Below are 16,118 nucleotides of genomic sequence, written 5' to 3'. Positions count from 1 at the left end.
AAAGGTTATTGTAAAATAAAACACAAAAGTATTTTTTACAGTAGCTGGAAAAGAGAGAGTTATAAACTAATCTTCCATATACCATATATATTTCTAACCTCTTAGACCATGTACAATGCAAGATGCTGAGTGAGATGCTTGTTAAGACAAACCTTTTTTTTTTGTTTGAAGCATATATTGTTAAGAAAAAAACAATTCTTTTTCATAAGCACATTCTAAGCATATTGAATCGTACATTGCCTAATGTGCCTATTGTATCTTATTTTACGATGTAAACAAGCCTCGAGAGTGCTCATGCTTCATGCATCCCTAACCCGGCCCACCCAAGCTTGATTGATTACCAGCAACAAGTTCTACACTCATGTTCCTCATTATTTTCATCTCACATACCCTTCCACTTTTCATGCCCACTCAGCAAACTTTTCTCTTCTTGTTACTATGATGTACGCTACGACCACTTTTCTATCACCCTTGTTAAACCTTGGTTTCATTGTATGTTCCTTTACATGGAGAGGAACTATTACTTGGCATCTACATGGCCCTTGTTCAAACCTACAATCATGAAAACATTATTGCTAATAGTCGGGTAGTTAGATCTTATGTTCCTTTAGATCCATTGAGAAAAACAAAAATCTTCTTCTTCTCTCGTTTGTCAAGTGATGGTTAGAGCAACTCTAGCAGACTCCGTGAATAGGAAATCTCTATTATAGTTTTGGAGTCTCATCCACCAATTGTGACGTTTTTAGAGTGCACTATCTTTTGGACACCCTAGAATGCTAACCATGTATTTCTTTTATCATGTGGAGTCCATTCATCAATGGGAAGGTGAAGGGTGTCACAAAGAAGGGTGTGTGCGTCCATTTAATTACAATCATGGCTCAACGACACCAACACCGTCTTTGGTGGTGGTGACCACACATGAAGCGGGGCTGCTTTGGCATGACATTATGAGTGGGAAGTGTCGAGAGGTCATGGGGAGGATGAGAAGGGGTCTCGAAAGGTTGTCCAACTCCATTCATGTAGTGGAAGCGGGAAAGCAAAGCAACTGTGACTCGAATGGCAACCCAGGTAGGTAGGCACGCCTTGGTCCTCGTAGTGGTCTTCCCGCCAACTCGGTTGCACGTGGGTTGTAGCAGTTGGAGGATGGGTCCATTTTTATGGAGGGGGTGGGTGAATGGGTGTCATTTTAGGGAGGGAGTGAATGGGCGGCAAAAGAAAGGTGTGGAAGCCCATTAACCGTCGCGGCGACGCCCTCGTGACCACACATGTGTTCCCCAAATCCCCGTGTCTAGTCGTCACCGTCATGTAGGACGACGGTTCCCAATTGGTTTCGGCTATGGCAGTGCTGCTCCTCGTCGTTTACGATGGTTCGGTGTCGACGCTCCATGAAGAGAAAGCTAGACGAGGAGAAGAGGAGCGATGGTGGCAACACCGGTATCATCTTTAACGGTGGTGACTACATAGGAGTCGGGACTGCGATGGGATAACATTGTGTGCGGGAAGTGGCGAGAGGTCGTGGGGAGCACGGGCATGGGGTGTTGGGTGTTGGAATTATGCCCTAGAGGCAATAATAAATGTATAGTTATTATTATAATTCATGTATCAAGATAATAGTTTATTGTCCATGCTATAATTGTATTGAATGAAGACTCATTTACATGTGTGGATACATAGACAAAACACCGTCCCTAGCATGCCTCTAGTTGGCTAGCCAGTTGATCGATGATAGTCAGTGTCTTCTGATTATGAACAAGGTGTTGTTGCTTGATAACTGGATCACGTCATTGGGAGAATCACGTGATGGACTAGACCCAAACTAATAGACGTAGCATGTTGATCGTGTCATTTTGTTGCTACTGTTTTCTGCGTGTCAAGTATTTATTCCTATGACCATGAGATCATATAACTCACTGACACCGGAGGAATGCTTTGTGTGTATCAAACGTCGCAACGTAACTGGGTGACTATAAAGATGCTCTACAGGTATCTCCGAAGGTGTTAGTTGAGTTAGTATGGATCAAGACTGGGATTTGTCACTCCGTATGACGGAGAGGTATCTCGGGGCCCACTCGGTAATACAACATCACACACAAGCCTTGCAAGCAATGTAACTTAGTGTAAGTTGCGGGATCTTGTATTACGGAACGAGTAAAGAGACTTGCCGGTAAACGAGGTTGAAATAGGTATACGGATACTGACGATCGAATCTCGGGCAAGTAACATACCGAAGGACAAAGGGAATAACATACGGGATTATACGAATCCTTGGCACTGAGGTTCAAACGATAAGATCTTCGTAGAATATGTAGGATCCAATATGGGCATCTAGGTCCCGCTATTGGATATTGACCGAGGAGTCTCTCGGGTCATGTCTACATAGTTCTCGAACCCGCAGGGTCTGCACACTTAAGGTTCGACGTTGTTTTATGCGTATTTGAGTTATATGGTTGGTTACCGAATGTTGTTCGGAGTCCCGGATGAGATCACGGACGTCACGAGGGTTTCCGGAATGGTCCGGAAACGAAGATTGATATATAGGATGACCTCATTTGATTACCGGAAGGTTTTCGGAGTTGCCGGGAATGACGAATGGGTTCCGGGAGTTCACCGGAAGGGGGCAACCCACTCCGGGGAAGCCCATAGGCATTTGGGGGGGTCACACCAGCCCTTAGTGGGATGGTGGGACAGCCCACCAATCCCCTATGCGCCAAGAGAGAAAAATCAAAGGAAAGAAAAAAAGAGAGGAAGAAGTGGGAAGGGGGAAGGACTCCCTCCCACCAAACCAAGTAGGACTCGGTTTGGGGGGGAGAGTCCTCCCCCCTGGCTCGGCCGACCCCTTGGGGATACCTTGGACCCCAAGGCAAGGTCCCCTCCCTCCTCCTATATATATGGGGCTTTTAGGGCAGATTTGAGACGACTTTCTCACGGCTGCCCGACCACATACCTCCATAGTTTTTCCTCTAGATCGCGTTTCTGCGGAGCTCGGGCGGAGCCCTGCTGAGACAAGATCATCACCAACCTCCGGAGCGCCGTCACGCTGCCGGAGAACTCTTCTACCTCTCCGTCTCTCTTGCTGGATCAAGAAGGCCGAGATTATCGTCGAGCTGTACGTGTGCTGAACGCGGAGGTGCCGTCCGTTCGGTACTAGATCGTGGGACTGATCGTGGGATTGTTCGCGGGGCGGATCGAGGGACGTGAGGACGTTCCACTACATCAACCGCGTTCTCTAACGCTTCTGCTGTGCGATCTACAAGGGTACGTAGATCACTCATCCCCTCTCGTAGATGGACATCACCATGATAGGTCTTCGTGCGCGTAGGAAAATTTTTGTTTCCCATGCGACGTTCCCCAACAGTGGCATCATGAGCTAGGTTCATGCGTAGATGTCTTCTCGAGTAGAACACAAAAGGTTTTGTGGGCGGTGATGTGCGTTTTGCTGCCCTCCTTAGTCTTTTCTTGATTCCGCGGTATTGTTGGATTGAAGCGGCTTGGACCGACATTACTCGTACGCTTACGAGAGACTGGTTTCATCGTTACGAGTAACCCCCTTTGCTCAAAGATGACTGGCAAGTGACGGTTTCTCCAACTTTAGTTGAATCGGATTTGACCGAGGAGGTCCTTGGATGAGGTTAAATAGCAACTCATATATCTCCGTTGTGGTGTTTGCGTAAGTAAGATGCGATCCTACTAGATACCCTTGGTCACCACGTAAAACATGCAACAACAAAATTAGAGGACGTCTAACTTGTTTTTGCAGGGTATGATTGTGATGTGATATGGCCAACGATGTGATGTGATATATTGGATGTATGAGATGATCATGTTGTAATAGAAATATCGACTTGCACGTCGATGGTACGGCAACCGGCAGGAGCCATAGGGTTGTCTTTATACTAACATATGTGCTTGCAGATGCGTTTACTATTTTGCTAGGATGTAGCTTTAGTAGTAATAGCATAAGTAGCACGACAACCCCGATGGCAACACGTTGATGGATGATCATGGTGTGGCGCCGGTGACAAGAAGATCGTGCCGGTGCTTTGGTGATGGAGATCAAGAAGCACGTGATGATGGCCATATCATGTCACTTATGAATTGCATGTGATGTTAATCCTTTTTTTGCACCTTATTTTGCTTAGAACGACGGTAGCATTATGAGGTGATCTCTCACTAAAATTTCAAGACGAAATTGTGTTCTCCCCGACTGTGCACCGTTGCTACAGTTCGTCATTTCGAGACACCACGTGATGATCGGGTGTGATAGACTCAACGTTCACATACAACGGGTGCAAAACAGTTGCGCACGCGGAACACTCGGGTTAAGCTTGACGAGCCTAGCATGTGCAGACATGGCCTCGGAACACATGAGACCGAAAGGTCGATCATGAATCATATAGTTGATATGATTAGCATAGGGATGCTTACCACTGAAACTACTCTCGACTCACGTGATGATCGGACTTGGGATAGTGTAAGTGGATCATGAACCACTCAAATGACTAGAGAGATGTACTTTTTGAGTGGGAGTTTAGCATATAATTTGATTAAGTTGAACTCTAATTATCTTGAACATAGTCTAAGTCCACTTTGAATATATTTGTGTTGTAGATCATGGCTCACGCAAGTGTCATCCTGAATTTTAATACGTTCCTAGAGAAAGCTAAGTTGAAAGATGATGGAAGCAACTTTGTAGACTGGGCTCGTAATCTTAAGCTAATCTTACAAGCTGGAAAGAAGGATTATGTCCTTAATGCTGCGCTAGGAGATGAACCACCCGCTACGGCTGATCAGGATGTTAAGAACGCTTGGTTAGCGCGTAAGGAGGACTACTCAATAGTTCAATGTGCAGTCTTGTATGGCTTAGAACCGGGACTTCAACGTCGCTTTGAGCGTCATGGAGCATTTGAGATGTTCCAGGAGTTGAAGTTTATCTTTCAGAAGAACGCCCGGATCGAGAGGTATGAGACCTCCGATAAATTCTATGCTTGCAAGATGGAGGAAAACTCGTCTGTCAGTGAACATGTGCTCAAAATGTCTGGGTACTCAAACCGTTTGGCTGAACTGGGGATTGAACTCCCGCAAGAAGCTATCACTGACAGAATCCTTCAATCACTGCCGCCAAGCTACAAAGGCTTTGTGTTGAACTACAACATGCAAGGGATGAACAAGTCTCCCGGCGAGTTGTTTGCGATGCTGAAAGTCGCAGAGTCTGAACTCCGTAAAGAGCATCAAGTGTTGATGGTGAGCAAGACCACTAGTTTCAAGAGAAACGGCAAAGGCAAGAAGGGCAATTCGAAGAAGAGCAGCAAGCCTGTTGCCAATCCGCCGAAGAAACCCAAGGCTGGACCTAAGCCTGAAACAGAGTGCTTCTATTGCAAGGGTATGGGTCACTGAAAGCGCAATTGCCCCAAGTATCTGGCAGATAAGAAGGCGGGCAAAGAAAAATCAGGTATATTTGATATACATGTTATTGATGTGTACTTAACTGGCTCTCGTAGTAGTGCCTGGGTATTTGATACCGGTTCTGTTGCTCATATTTGCAACTCGAAACAGGAACTGCGGAATAGACGAAGGCTGGCGAAAGACGAAGTGACGATGCGCGTAGCAAACGGTTCCAAGGTTGATGCAATCGCCGTCGGCACAGTGTCACTTCAACTACCATCGGGATTAGTGATGAACTTAAATCATTGTTATTTAGTGCCTGCGTTGAGCATGAACATTATATCTGGATCTTGTTTATTGCGAGACGGTTACTCTTTTAAGTCTGAGAATAATGGTTGTTCTATTTCTATGAGTAACATCTTTTATGGTCATGCACCGAATGTGAGAGGATTGTTCATATTGAATCTTGATAGAGATACGCATATACATAACATTGAGACCAAAAGAGTTAGAGTAAACAATGATAGCGCCATATTTTTGTGGCACTGCCGCTTGGGTCATATTGGTGTAAAGCGCATGAAGAAACTCCATGCTGATGGACTTTTGGAGTCACTTGACTTTGATTCACTTGACACGTGCGAACCATGCCTCATGGGCAGGATGACTAAGACTCCGTTCTCCGGAACAATGGAGCGTGCAAGTGACTTGTTGGAAATCATACATACCGATGTGTGTGGTTCAATGAGCGTGGAGGCACGCGGCGGATATCGTTATTTTCTCACCTTCACTGACGATCTAAGTAGATATGGTTATGTCTACTTGATGAAGCACAAGTCTGAAACATTTGAAAAGTTCAAGCAATTTCAGAGTGAAGTGGAAAATCATCGTAACAAGAAGATCAAGTTCCTACGGTCTGATCGTGGGGGTGAGTATCTGAGTTTCGAGTTTGGTACTCACTTAAGACAATGTGGAATTGTTTCGCAGTTAACACCGCCTGGAACACCACAGCGTAATGGTGTGTCCGAACGTCGTAATCGTACTTTATTAGAAATGGTGCGATCTATGATGTCTCTTACTGATTTGCCGTTATTGTTTTGGGGTTATGCATTAGAAACAGCTGCATTCACTTTAAATAGGGCACCATCGAAATCCGTTGAGACAACACCATACGAACTGTGGTATGGCAAAAGGCCAAAGTTGTCGTTTCTTAAAGTTTGGGGATGTGATGCTTATGTCAAAAAGCTTCAGCCTGAAAAGCTGGAACCCAAAGCGGAAAGGTGCGTCTTCATAGGTTACCCAAAAGAGACAGTTGGGTACACCTTCTATCTCAAATCCGAGGGCAAAGTGTTTGTTGCTAAGAACGGAACTTTTCTCGAGAAGGAGTTTCTCTCGAGAGAATTGAGTGGGAGGAAGATAGAACTTGACGAGGTTGTCGAACCTCTCATCCCTCTGGATGGTGGCGCAGGGCAAGGGGAAACCTCTGTCATTGCGACGCCGGTTGAGGAGGAAGTTAATGATGATGATCATGAAACTCCAGTTCAAGTTTCTGTTGAACCACGCAGGTCGACGAGATCACGCGCTGCTCCAGAGTGGTACGGTAATCCCGTCTTATCAATCATGTTGTTAGACAACAATGAACCTGCAAATTATGAAGAAGCAATGGTGGGCCCAGATTCCAACAAATGGCTAGAAGCCATGAAATCCGAGATAGGATCCATGTATGAGAACAAAGTGTGGACTTTGGAGATGCTGCCTGAGGGCCACAAGGCTATTCAGAACAAATGGATCTTTAAGAAGAAGACGGACGCTGACGGTAATGTGACCGTTTATAAAGCTCGACTTGTGGCAAAGGGTTTTTCACAAGTTCCAGGAATTGACTACGATGAGACTTTCTCTCCCGTAGCGATGCTTAAGTCCGTCAGAATCATGTTAGCAATAGCTGCATTTTTCGATTATGAAATCTGGCAGATGGATGTCAAAACGGCGTTCCTTAACGGTTTCCTTAAGGAAGAGTTGTATATGATGCAACCCGAAGGTTTTGTCGATCCTAAAAATGCTGACAAGGTGTGCAAACTCCAGCGATCCATTTATGGACAGGTGCAAGCATCTCGGAGTTGGAACAAATGCTTTGATGAGGTGATCAAAGCATTTGGGTTTATACAAGTGGTTGGAGAATCTTGTATTTACAAGAAAGTGAGTGGGAGCTCTGTGGCGTTTCTAATATTATATGTGGATGACATATTACTGATTGGAAACAACGTAGAGCTTTTGGAGAGCATAAAAGGTTACTTGAATAAAAGTTTCTCTATGAAGGACCTAGGAGAAGCTGCTTACATTCTAGGCATTAAGATCTATAGGGATAGATCAAAACGCCTGATAGGACTTTCACAAAGCACATACCTTGATAAAGTTTTGAAGAGGTTCAAAATGGAACAGTCCAAGAAAGGGTTCTTGCCAGTGTTACAAGGTACGAGATTGAGTAAGACTCAGTGCCCAGCAACTGATGAAGATAGAGAGCATATGCGCTCCGTCCCCTATGCTTCAGCCATAGGCTCTATCATGTATGCAATGCTGTGCACTAGACCGGATGTTAGCCTGGCCATAAGTATGGCAGGTAGGTTCCAGAGTAATCCAGGAGTGGATCACTGGACGGCGGTCAAGAATATCCTGAAGTACCTGAAAAGGACTAAGGAGATGTTTCTCGTGTATGGAGGTGACGAAGAGCTCGCCGTAAAAGGTTACGTCGATGCAAGCTTTGACACAGATCCGGACGACTCTAAGTCGCAAACCGGATACGTATTTATTCTTAATGGGGGTGCAGTAAGCTGGTGCAGTTCCAAGCAAAGCATCGTAGCAGATTCTACATGTGAAGCAGAGTACATGGCTGCCTCGGAGGCGGCTAAGGAGGGTGTCTGGATGAAGCAGTTCATGACGGATCTTGGAGTAGTGCCGAGTGCACTGGATCCAATAACCTTGTTCTGTGACAACACTGGTGCCATTGCCTTAGCAAAGGAACCAAGGTTTCACAAGAAGACCAGACACATCAAACGACGCTTCAACCTCATCCGCGACTACGTCGAGGAGGAGGACGTAAATATATGCAAAGTGCACACGGATCTGAATGTAGCAGACCCGCTGACTAAACCTCTTCCACGGCCAAAACATGATCGACACCAGAACTGTATGGGTGTTAGATTTATTACAATGTAATTCACATGGTGATGTGAGGGCTGGATTATTGACTCTAGTGCAAGTGGGAGACTGTTGGAATTATGCCCTAGAGGCAATAATAAATGTATAGTTATTATTATAATTCCTGTATCAAGATAATAGTTTATTCTCCATGCTATAATTGTATTGAATGAAAACTCATTTACATGTGTGGATACATAGACAAAACACCGTCCCTAGCATGCCTCTAGTTGGCTAGCCAGTTGATCGATGATAGTCAGTGTCTTCTGATTATGAACAAGGTGTTGTTGCTTGATAACTGGATCACGTCATTGGGAGAATCACGTGATGGACTAGACCCAAACTAATAGACGTAGCATGTTGATCGTGTCATTTTGTTGCTACTGTTTTCTGCGTGTCAAGTATTTATTCCTATGACCATGAGATCATATAACTCACTGACACCGGAGGAATGCTTTGTGTGTATCAAACGTCGCAACGTAACTGGGTGACTATAAAGATGCTCTACAGGTATCTCCGAAGGTGTTAGTTGAGTTAGTATGGATCAAGACTGGGATTTGTCACTCCGTATGACGGAGAGGTATCTCGGGGCCCACTCGGTAATACAACATCACACACAAGCCTTGCAAGCAATGTAACTTAGTGTAAGTTGCGGGATCTTGTATTACGGAACGAGTAAAGAGACTTGCCGGTAAACGAGGTTGAAATAGGTATACGGATACTGACGATCGAATCTCGGGCAAGTAACATACCGAAGGACAAAGGGAATAACATACGGGATTATACGAATCCTTGGCACTGAGGTTCAAACGATAAGATCTTCGTAGAATATGTAGGATCCAATATGGGCATCCAGGTCCCGCTATTGGATATTGACCGAGGAGTCTCTCGGGTCATGTCTACATAGTTCTCGAACCCGCAGGGTCTGCACACTTAAGATTCGACGTTGTTTTATGCGTATTTGAGTTATATGGTTGGTTACCGAATGTTGTTCGGAGTCCCGGATGAGATCACGAACGTCACGAGGGTTTCCGTAATGGTCCGGAAACGAAGATTGATATATAGGATGACCTCATTTGATTACCGGAAGGTTTTCGGAGTTGCCGGGAATGTACCGGGAATGACGAATGGGTTCCGGGAGTTCACCGGAAGGGGGCAACCCACTCCGGGGAAGCCCATAGGCATTTGGGGGGGGTCACACCAGCCCTTAGTGGGCTGGTGGGACAGCCCACCAATCCCCTATGCGCCAAGAGAGAAAAATCAAAGGAAAGAAAAAAAAAGAGAAAGAAGTGGGAAGGGGGAAGGACTCCCTCCCACCAAACCAAGTAGGACTCGGTTTGGGGGGGGGGGGGGGAGAGTCCTCCCCCCTGGCTCGGCCGACCCCTTGGGGATCCCTTGGACCCCAAGGCAAGGTCCCCCTCCCTCCTCCTATATATATGGGGCTTTTAGGGCAGATTTGAGACGACTTTCTCACGGCTGCCCGACCACATACCTCCATAGTTTTTCCTCTAGATCGCGTTTCTGCGGAGCTCGGGCGGAGCCCTGCTGAGACGAGATCATCACCAACCTCCGGAGCGCCGTCACGCTGCCGGAGAACTCTTCTACCTCTCCGTCTCTCTTGCTGGATCAAGAAGGCCGAGATTATCGTCGAGCTGTACGTGTGCTGAACGCGGAGGTGCCGTCCGTTCGGTACTAGATCGTGGGACTGATCGCGGGATTGTTCGCGGGGCGGATCGAGGGACATGAGGACGTTCCACTACATCAACCGCGTTCTCTAACGCTTCTGCTGTGCGATCTACAAGGGTACGTAGATCACTCATCCCCTCTCGTAGATGGACATCACCATGATAGGTCTTCGTGCGCGTAGGAAAATTTTTGTTTCCCATGCGACGTTCCCCAACATTGGGGAGGTCACTCACCTCCCCGGGTCCATTTACAGTCATGGCGGCACCAACATCTTCTTTGGTGGTGGTGACCACACATGAAGCAGGACTGCTTTGGCATGACATTATGAATGGGAAGCGTTGAGAGGTCATGGGGAGGACGAGAAGGGGTCTTGGGAGGTTATCCAACTCCATTCGTGTAGTGGAAGCGGGAAAGCAGAGCAACTACGACTCGAATGATAACCTAGGTAGGTAGGTACGCCTTGGTCCTGCTTGTCGTTCCCTTGGTCCTTGTAGTGGTCTTCCCGCCAACTCGGTTGCACGTGGGTTGTAGCAGTTGGAGGGTGGGTCCATTTTTATGGAGGGGGTGGGTGAATGGGTGTCATTTTAGGGAGGGGGTGGATGGACGCCAAAAGAAAGGTGTGGGAGCCCATTAACCGTTGCGGCGACGCCCTCGTGATCACCGGTGTTCCCCAAATCCCCGTGCCTGGTCATCATCGTCATGTAGGACGACGGTTCCCAATTGGTTTCGGCTATGGCAGTGCTGCTCCTCATCGTTTGCGATGGTTCGGTGTCGACGCTCCGTGAAGCGAAAGCTAGATGAGGAGAAGAGGGGCGATGGTGGTAACACCAGTATCATCTTTAAGAGTGATGACTACATAGGAGCCGGGACTGCGATGGGATAACATTGTGTGCAGGAAGTGGCGAGAGGTCGTGAAGAGCACGGGCATGGGGTGTTGGGAGGTCACTCGCCTCCCCGGGCCCCGCGACAAGCTTCCCGCCAACCCGGTTGCACGTGGGTGGTGGCGATTGGTGAACTGGTGTTGTTATACGGAGGGAAGGTGAATGGACGCCGAAAAAGAGGCACGTGAGCCCATTAACGTTTGTGATAAAGCAAACATTTGTCTCCCGTGGTGATGACGACAAAGAATACAGGATGATGTTGCGAGCAAGAATCGACGGGAGGTCCTGAAGAGGACGGGAAGCGATCGTGGGAGGTCGGCCAACTGCATTCTTATAGCGACATCGATGAGTGGCGGGAAGTGGCACATGTGTGACACACATGCCCACATATAGAGTGTACTAAAAGTGGGTTAAACCTGTATAATACAGTTTTAGAACGCTAGGAGATTGAGTTTTAGCCTTCTATAGGTCTTATTATTACAAGACGAACAATTCTTGGTGCCGAAGAAATCGTTGTTGTTCCATTTGGCAAGTCCAAAGCAGTACATTTTCTTTTTAAACAAAGTCCAAAGTAGCTACTAAGACAAGACGGATATTCACCTGATAGTTCTCCCCAAGAAAAAAAGGGCCATTCACCTGCGGCATTCTTTTTTTTCGAATAAAATAATAAAAAAAAGATGTGAAGAGCATTACCAAGTCCAAATAATCCTCTGTGGTCGCAGTCCTCTTCCGTTGTCTCGTGCTGGAGCCCCACAAAAAAAAAGCACACGAAACGCCACCGCGCACCACCAAACGCACCATCGCCGATTCCCCCAATCGAAAATCCAAATACACAAATCCATAGAGAAGAGAAGAAGAGAGGACTCCGATTTGCTCCCCCCGCCCCCCAAACCCTCGCGCTCGCCGCCGTCATGGAGGACGAAGACCACGACCACGACCACGACCACGACACCGACTCGTCCCCGCGCCCGTGCTGCTCCTCGCCGTCCGCGGCGGTCCGGTGGCGGCGCTCCGTGAAGCGGAGGCTGGACGGGGAGAAGAGGGGCGGGGAAGGTGAGGGGGAGGGGGCTGCGGCGCGGGTGGAGGCGGAGGAGGAGACCGCGGCGCTGCGGGAGGCGCTGGCGGCGGCGCAGGACACCGCGGCGGCGCTGCGGGTCGAGGTGGAGGAGGAGCGCCTCGCCGCGGCCAGCGCCGCCAGCGAGGCCATGGCCATGATGCTGCGCCTGCAGCGGGAGAAGGCCGAGGTGCAGATGGAGCTGCGCCAGTTCCGCCGCTTCGCCGACGAGAAGATGGCCCTCGACGCCGCCGAGATCGACCACCTCCGCGCCCTCGTCGCCCGCCGCGCGCGCCACCTCGCGCGCGCCCGCTCCAGGCTCCACGCCTACCAGCAGACCTGCCTCCGCCTCGGCATCCCGCTCCCCGACGCCGACGACTCCGAGGGGCAGGGCCACGAGGACGGTTTCCTCGAGGGCGACTACGAGGACGCCGACTACTACCCGGAGCTCCGCTGCTACAACGGGGAGTACTACTACGACGACGGCCAGGAGGGGAGCGAGGAGGACGCTGTGGGCGTGGATCTGGAGCGCCGGATCTGCCTCCTCGAGCACGACCAGGATGGGGATGGAGTAGGTCAACTGTCCCTGGAGGAAGACGAGGGCGCCCACCTGTATGCAGATGAGGCATTGCTGGAGCCGGCTGGGCAGGAAACAAGCGGATTCTCTGCGGACGAGGTGTTACATGAAGAGACCGTGGAACAAAGGAGCCACCCCTGTGATGATGATGAGTTGCCAGAGTCTCCCATTGCTGAATATGGCGTACAAGAAGGGGGGAGCGACGACGATGGTTCTGGCAGCGGCAGTGGCAGCGACAGGGTGTACATGATCGACAAGGTGCATCAAGGCGCGTCGGCTCCTACAGCCAGGGTCCTGGAGAAATACGAAGATGAGGCGCTTGAGCCAGACATCAAGACACTATACATGAGACTGGAGGCGCTGGAGGCTGACCGGGAATCGATGCGTCAGGCTCTGATGGGAATGCGCACTGAGAAGGCTCAGCTTATGCTTCTTCGGGAGATAGCGCAACAGCTAGCCAAAGACGCTGCTCCGGTTGGCACTGGGGTTGGGTTTGTTCCAGCTGTGCACCATTTGCCCAGAAAGCAAGCCGTGGGGGTTGCAGATACAAGGGTCGGGGAAGACAAGAAGACAGCACCCGGCGGGACATTCTCGAAGCCCGTGTTGTTTAAGGTATGGTGATCTTTTATGCTGATATGACACTTAAGCATTGAATGCATGTCTCAGTTGTTACCTTCACAATTTGGCTTTGCTTTAGTCTGATAGGTTGTATTAGAAAATCTATGAAACTGAAGCATTGGTGGTTCGTTAAATATTTGATGTGGAGCATCTGTGCAGATTCGTTGATCTTGCAAGATTCAAACATAAAAAACAATATATCATTAACCTTGCATGGGTTTTGCCCTAGAAGTTTGGAATGATGCTGAATGTTTGCCACACAATTTGTTTCTATTAACGTCCTGTCCCAGCCTTCGTTAATATATCATTAACCTTGCATGGGTTTTGCCCTAGAAGTTTGGAATGATGCTGAATGTTTGCCACACAATTTGTTTCTATTAACGTCCTGTCCCAGCCTTCGTTCAAGCTGGTTTTGGTACTGTCCTGTATAAGACCTAGTTCTAATTAATATAGGAGACTGAAAATATAGCAAATGCAGAGTTTTGGCAATTGATTAATTCCACCCACTGGTCCTAGTTAGTTTTGTGCAGCTCTTTTCAAACTTCCAAATTAGGACGAAGCCAAAATTCGATATAGGAGTATATAACCTTTGTGTTAGCGAGTACGTGCCTGTGGAACTAAGACTTTTTTGTATCTCCTATTTTCAAGCTTTGGGGGAACACTAAGAGGCTGTTTGGATGGTAGCCAGGAGTTACCCCACCAAAATTTTGGCATTGACCAGTAGAATTTTGGCCCACTTGGATGGAGGCCAAATCTTCGTCGCCACGCCAATATTTTGGTCTGCAGTTCAGATTTCACATCCGCTTGCTGGTGAAACGGAGGCGGTGGATTCTCTCGCCAAAATATTGGCTCACCCTGTTTTTGTAGGGCCAGCCCAGGCGGAATCCAAACAGCCCCTAACCTACAGATCTATCTCCTGTATGTTTGCTGGCTCCCCTGCTTGCTCTCTGCTGTCCTAGCATCTGTCAAATTCGGCAGGTAGGCGGTGGTGTGATGAGATAGGCCTGCCAGGGATGGTAGATTGGTGGTGGTGGTCACTCAGAAAGCCATAAGACCACCCTGGTTGTGTCATGGGCATTGTCATCCAATCTGCCGTGTGAACGCTTCACCTTCCCCTGTGCCATCAGCAATGGCCAATGCACGTACGCACGTATTTAATGAGGCATCCGTGGTGGTGGTGTGCCGCACGGAAAGGGGGGGGGGACTGGGCAGCAACATCTGTTTCTGCCCCGTGTGAGTCCTACCTGTTTCTGATGTCCTTTCTAAGATCTGGTTCTACTTATTTAAAAATGAGATAAAATTTTAGCAAAATCACGCTGTTGGTAATGATTAAATCTGATAACTTCTGAACACTTGGGTGCAATTAACATCAGTACGAAGCCAAAATAGGATTGTAAGGTTGTTATATAAGGATTATTTTTGGTGTTCCGTCGCAGCAGCAATGTGCGTGCCTTCTAACTTCACCCAGTGTGGTTGTTTTCTGCTTTATTATATTGCCCTGTTGGACCTTGAGATGAATGGCCCTTGTTGAAACCACCATATGCTTGCACTTTATTTGCACTATTCTTGAGGACAATAAAGCTTCTTGCCTTAGCTTACTGTTTGCCATCATCATCTTTTGCAGTGGGCCATTGCATTATTTTGCTCTCGAAAAAAGAAGCCATCACAAAGCAGGTATGAGAGCCTTCCACGGGAATTTAGCTCATGATACATGTTTATTCTATCAATAAAGTGTCCTGATATTGACTTCTCATCTACTTTGTGGATAGGTATACATTTGGATTATCAAGTAACAATGTGGGTTTGCTCATACTCCTGGACAAGTGCCCTCGGATTCAGAAGACTCTCATGAGAAGAAAGTAAAGCCTGTCTGAAGAAGCTGCTGCTGCTGCCTAATGTAAATAACATAGCCGTTGGTTGGGAAGTCTGCATCAAATCGCGTTTTATTATTCGAAGGTTGGGCGGAGATGGTGTTGTTTTAATTCTTTTAGTTGTTGATTCCTCTTTGGCCCCAAGGGCGGGATGGGGATCCTTGTGCCATGATCCAGAAATTGTCAATGTGGGTTTTTTGGGGGGTCACTTTTGCTTATATTTCTCGCCAGCAAAGGCTATATGCTTGTATAGTGCGCGTGTGGACGTGCGGTGCTTGCTGGTTGTTTTTGCTTGCGTCCAGATTGATGAATGATGAGCTGATGTCAAGGAAATTAGCTGCACATTTGTGCAAACTGTATCTGATGTGTCTTCTTTGCTATGTACTTCCTCCGTTCCTAAATACTCCCTCCGTCCCAAAATTCTTGTCTTAAATTTGTTTAGATATGAATGTATTTAGTCAAGTTTTATTATTTAGATATATCCATTTCTAGACAAAGCTAAGACAAGAATTTTGGGACGGAGTGAGTATAAGTTTTTTTTAGAGATTTCACTATACATACGGATGCATATAGACATACTTTAGAATTTATATTTACTCATTTTATATCGTATGTAGTCCATAGTGGAATTTTTAGAAAGACTTCTATTTAGGAACGGATGGAGTAGTCCATAATCTGCTGGCGTGGTTGATTGGGTGAATTTTGTTTTGTCCTACAATTGTTGTGTATGCATGTGTGGTGCTATCATGTCATCTTGGGAGAAAAGCATGATTTGGCGATTTATGTATTTTCGCCAAGAAAGCTTTGCTCCTGCACAGGACTTCAGGCTCTAGGAACGTCTGCAGAGCAGAATTTTG

At 47.4% G+C, this 16,118-nt stretch overlaps 1 protein-coding gene across 1 annotated transcript; it reads left to right on the top strand.

Annotated features, from left to right (window-relative positions):
• Positions 1–11,879: 11,879 nt before the first annotated feature.
• On the top strand, positions 11,880–15,620 carry LOC123452075 (myosin-binding protein 7-like). Its single transcript, XM_045128652.1, has 3 exons — positions 11,880–13,384; positions 15,015–15,064; positions 15,160–15,620. The coding sequence occupies exons 1-3, from the start codon at positions 12,053–12,055 to the stop codon at positions 15,251–15,253; spliced, it is 1,476 nt and encodes a 491-aa protein (XP_044984587.1). The 5' UTR covers positions 11,880–12,052; the 3' UTR covers positions 15,254–15,620.
• Positions 15,621–16,118: the final 498 nt, after the last annotated feature.

The sequence above is a fragment of the Hordeum vulgare genome, chromosome 5H (assembly GCF_904849725.1).
Source record: "Hordeum vulgare subsp. vulgare chromosome 5H, MorexV3_pseudomolecules_assembly, whole genome shotgun sequence".
NCBI classification, from domain to species: Eukaryota; Viridiplantae; Streptophyta; class Magnoliopsida; order Poales; family Poaceae; genus Hordeum; species Hordeum vulgare.
This window is presented reverse-complemented; position numbering and strand designations above follow the sequence as displayed.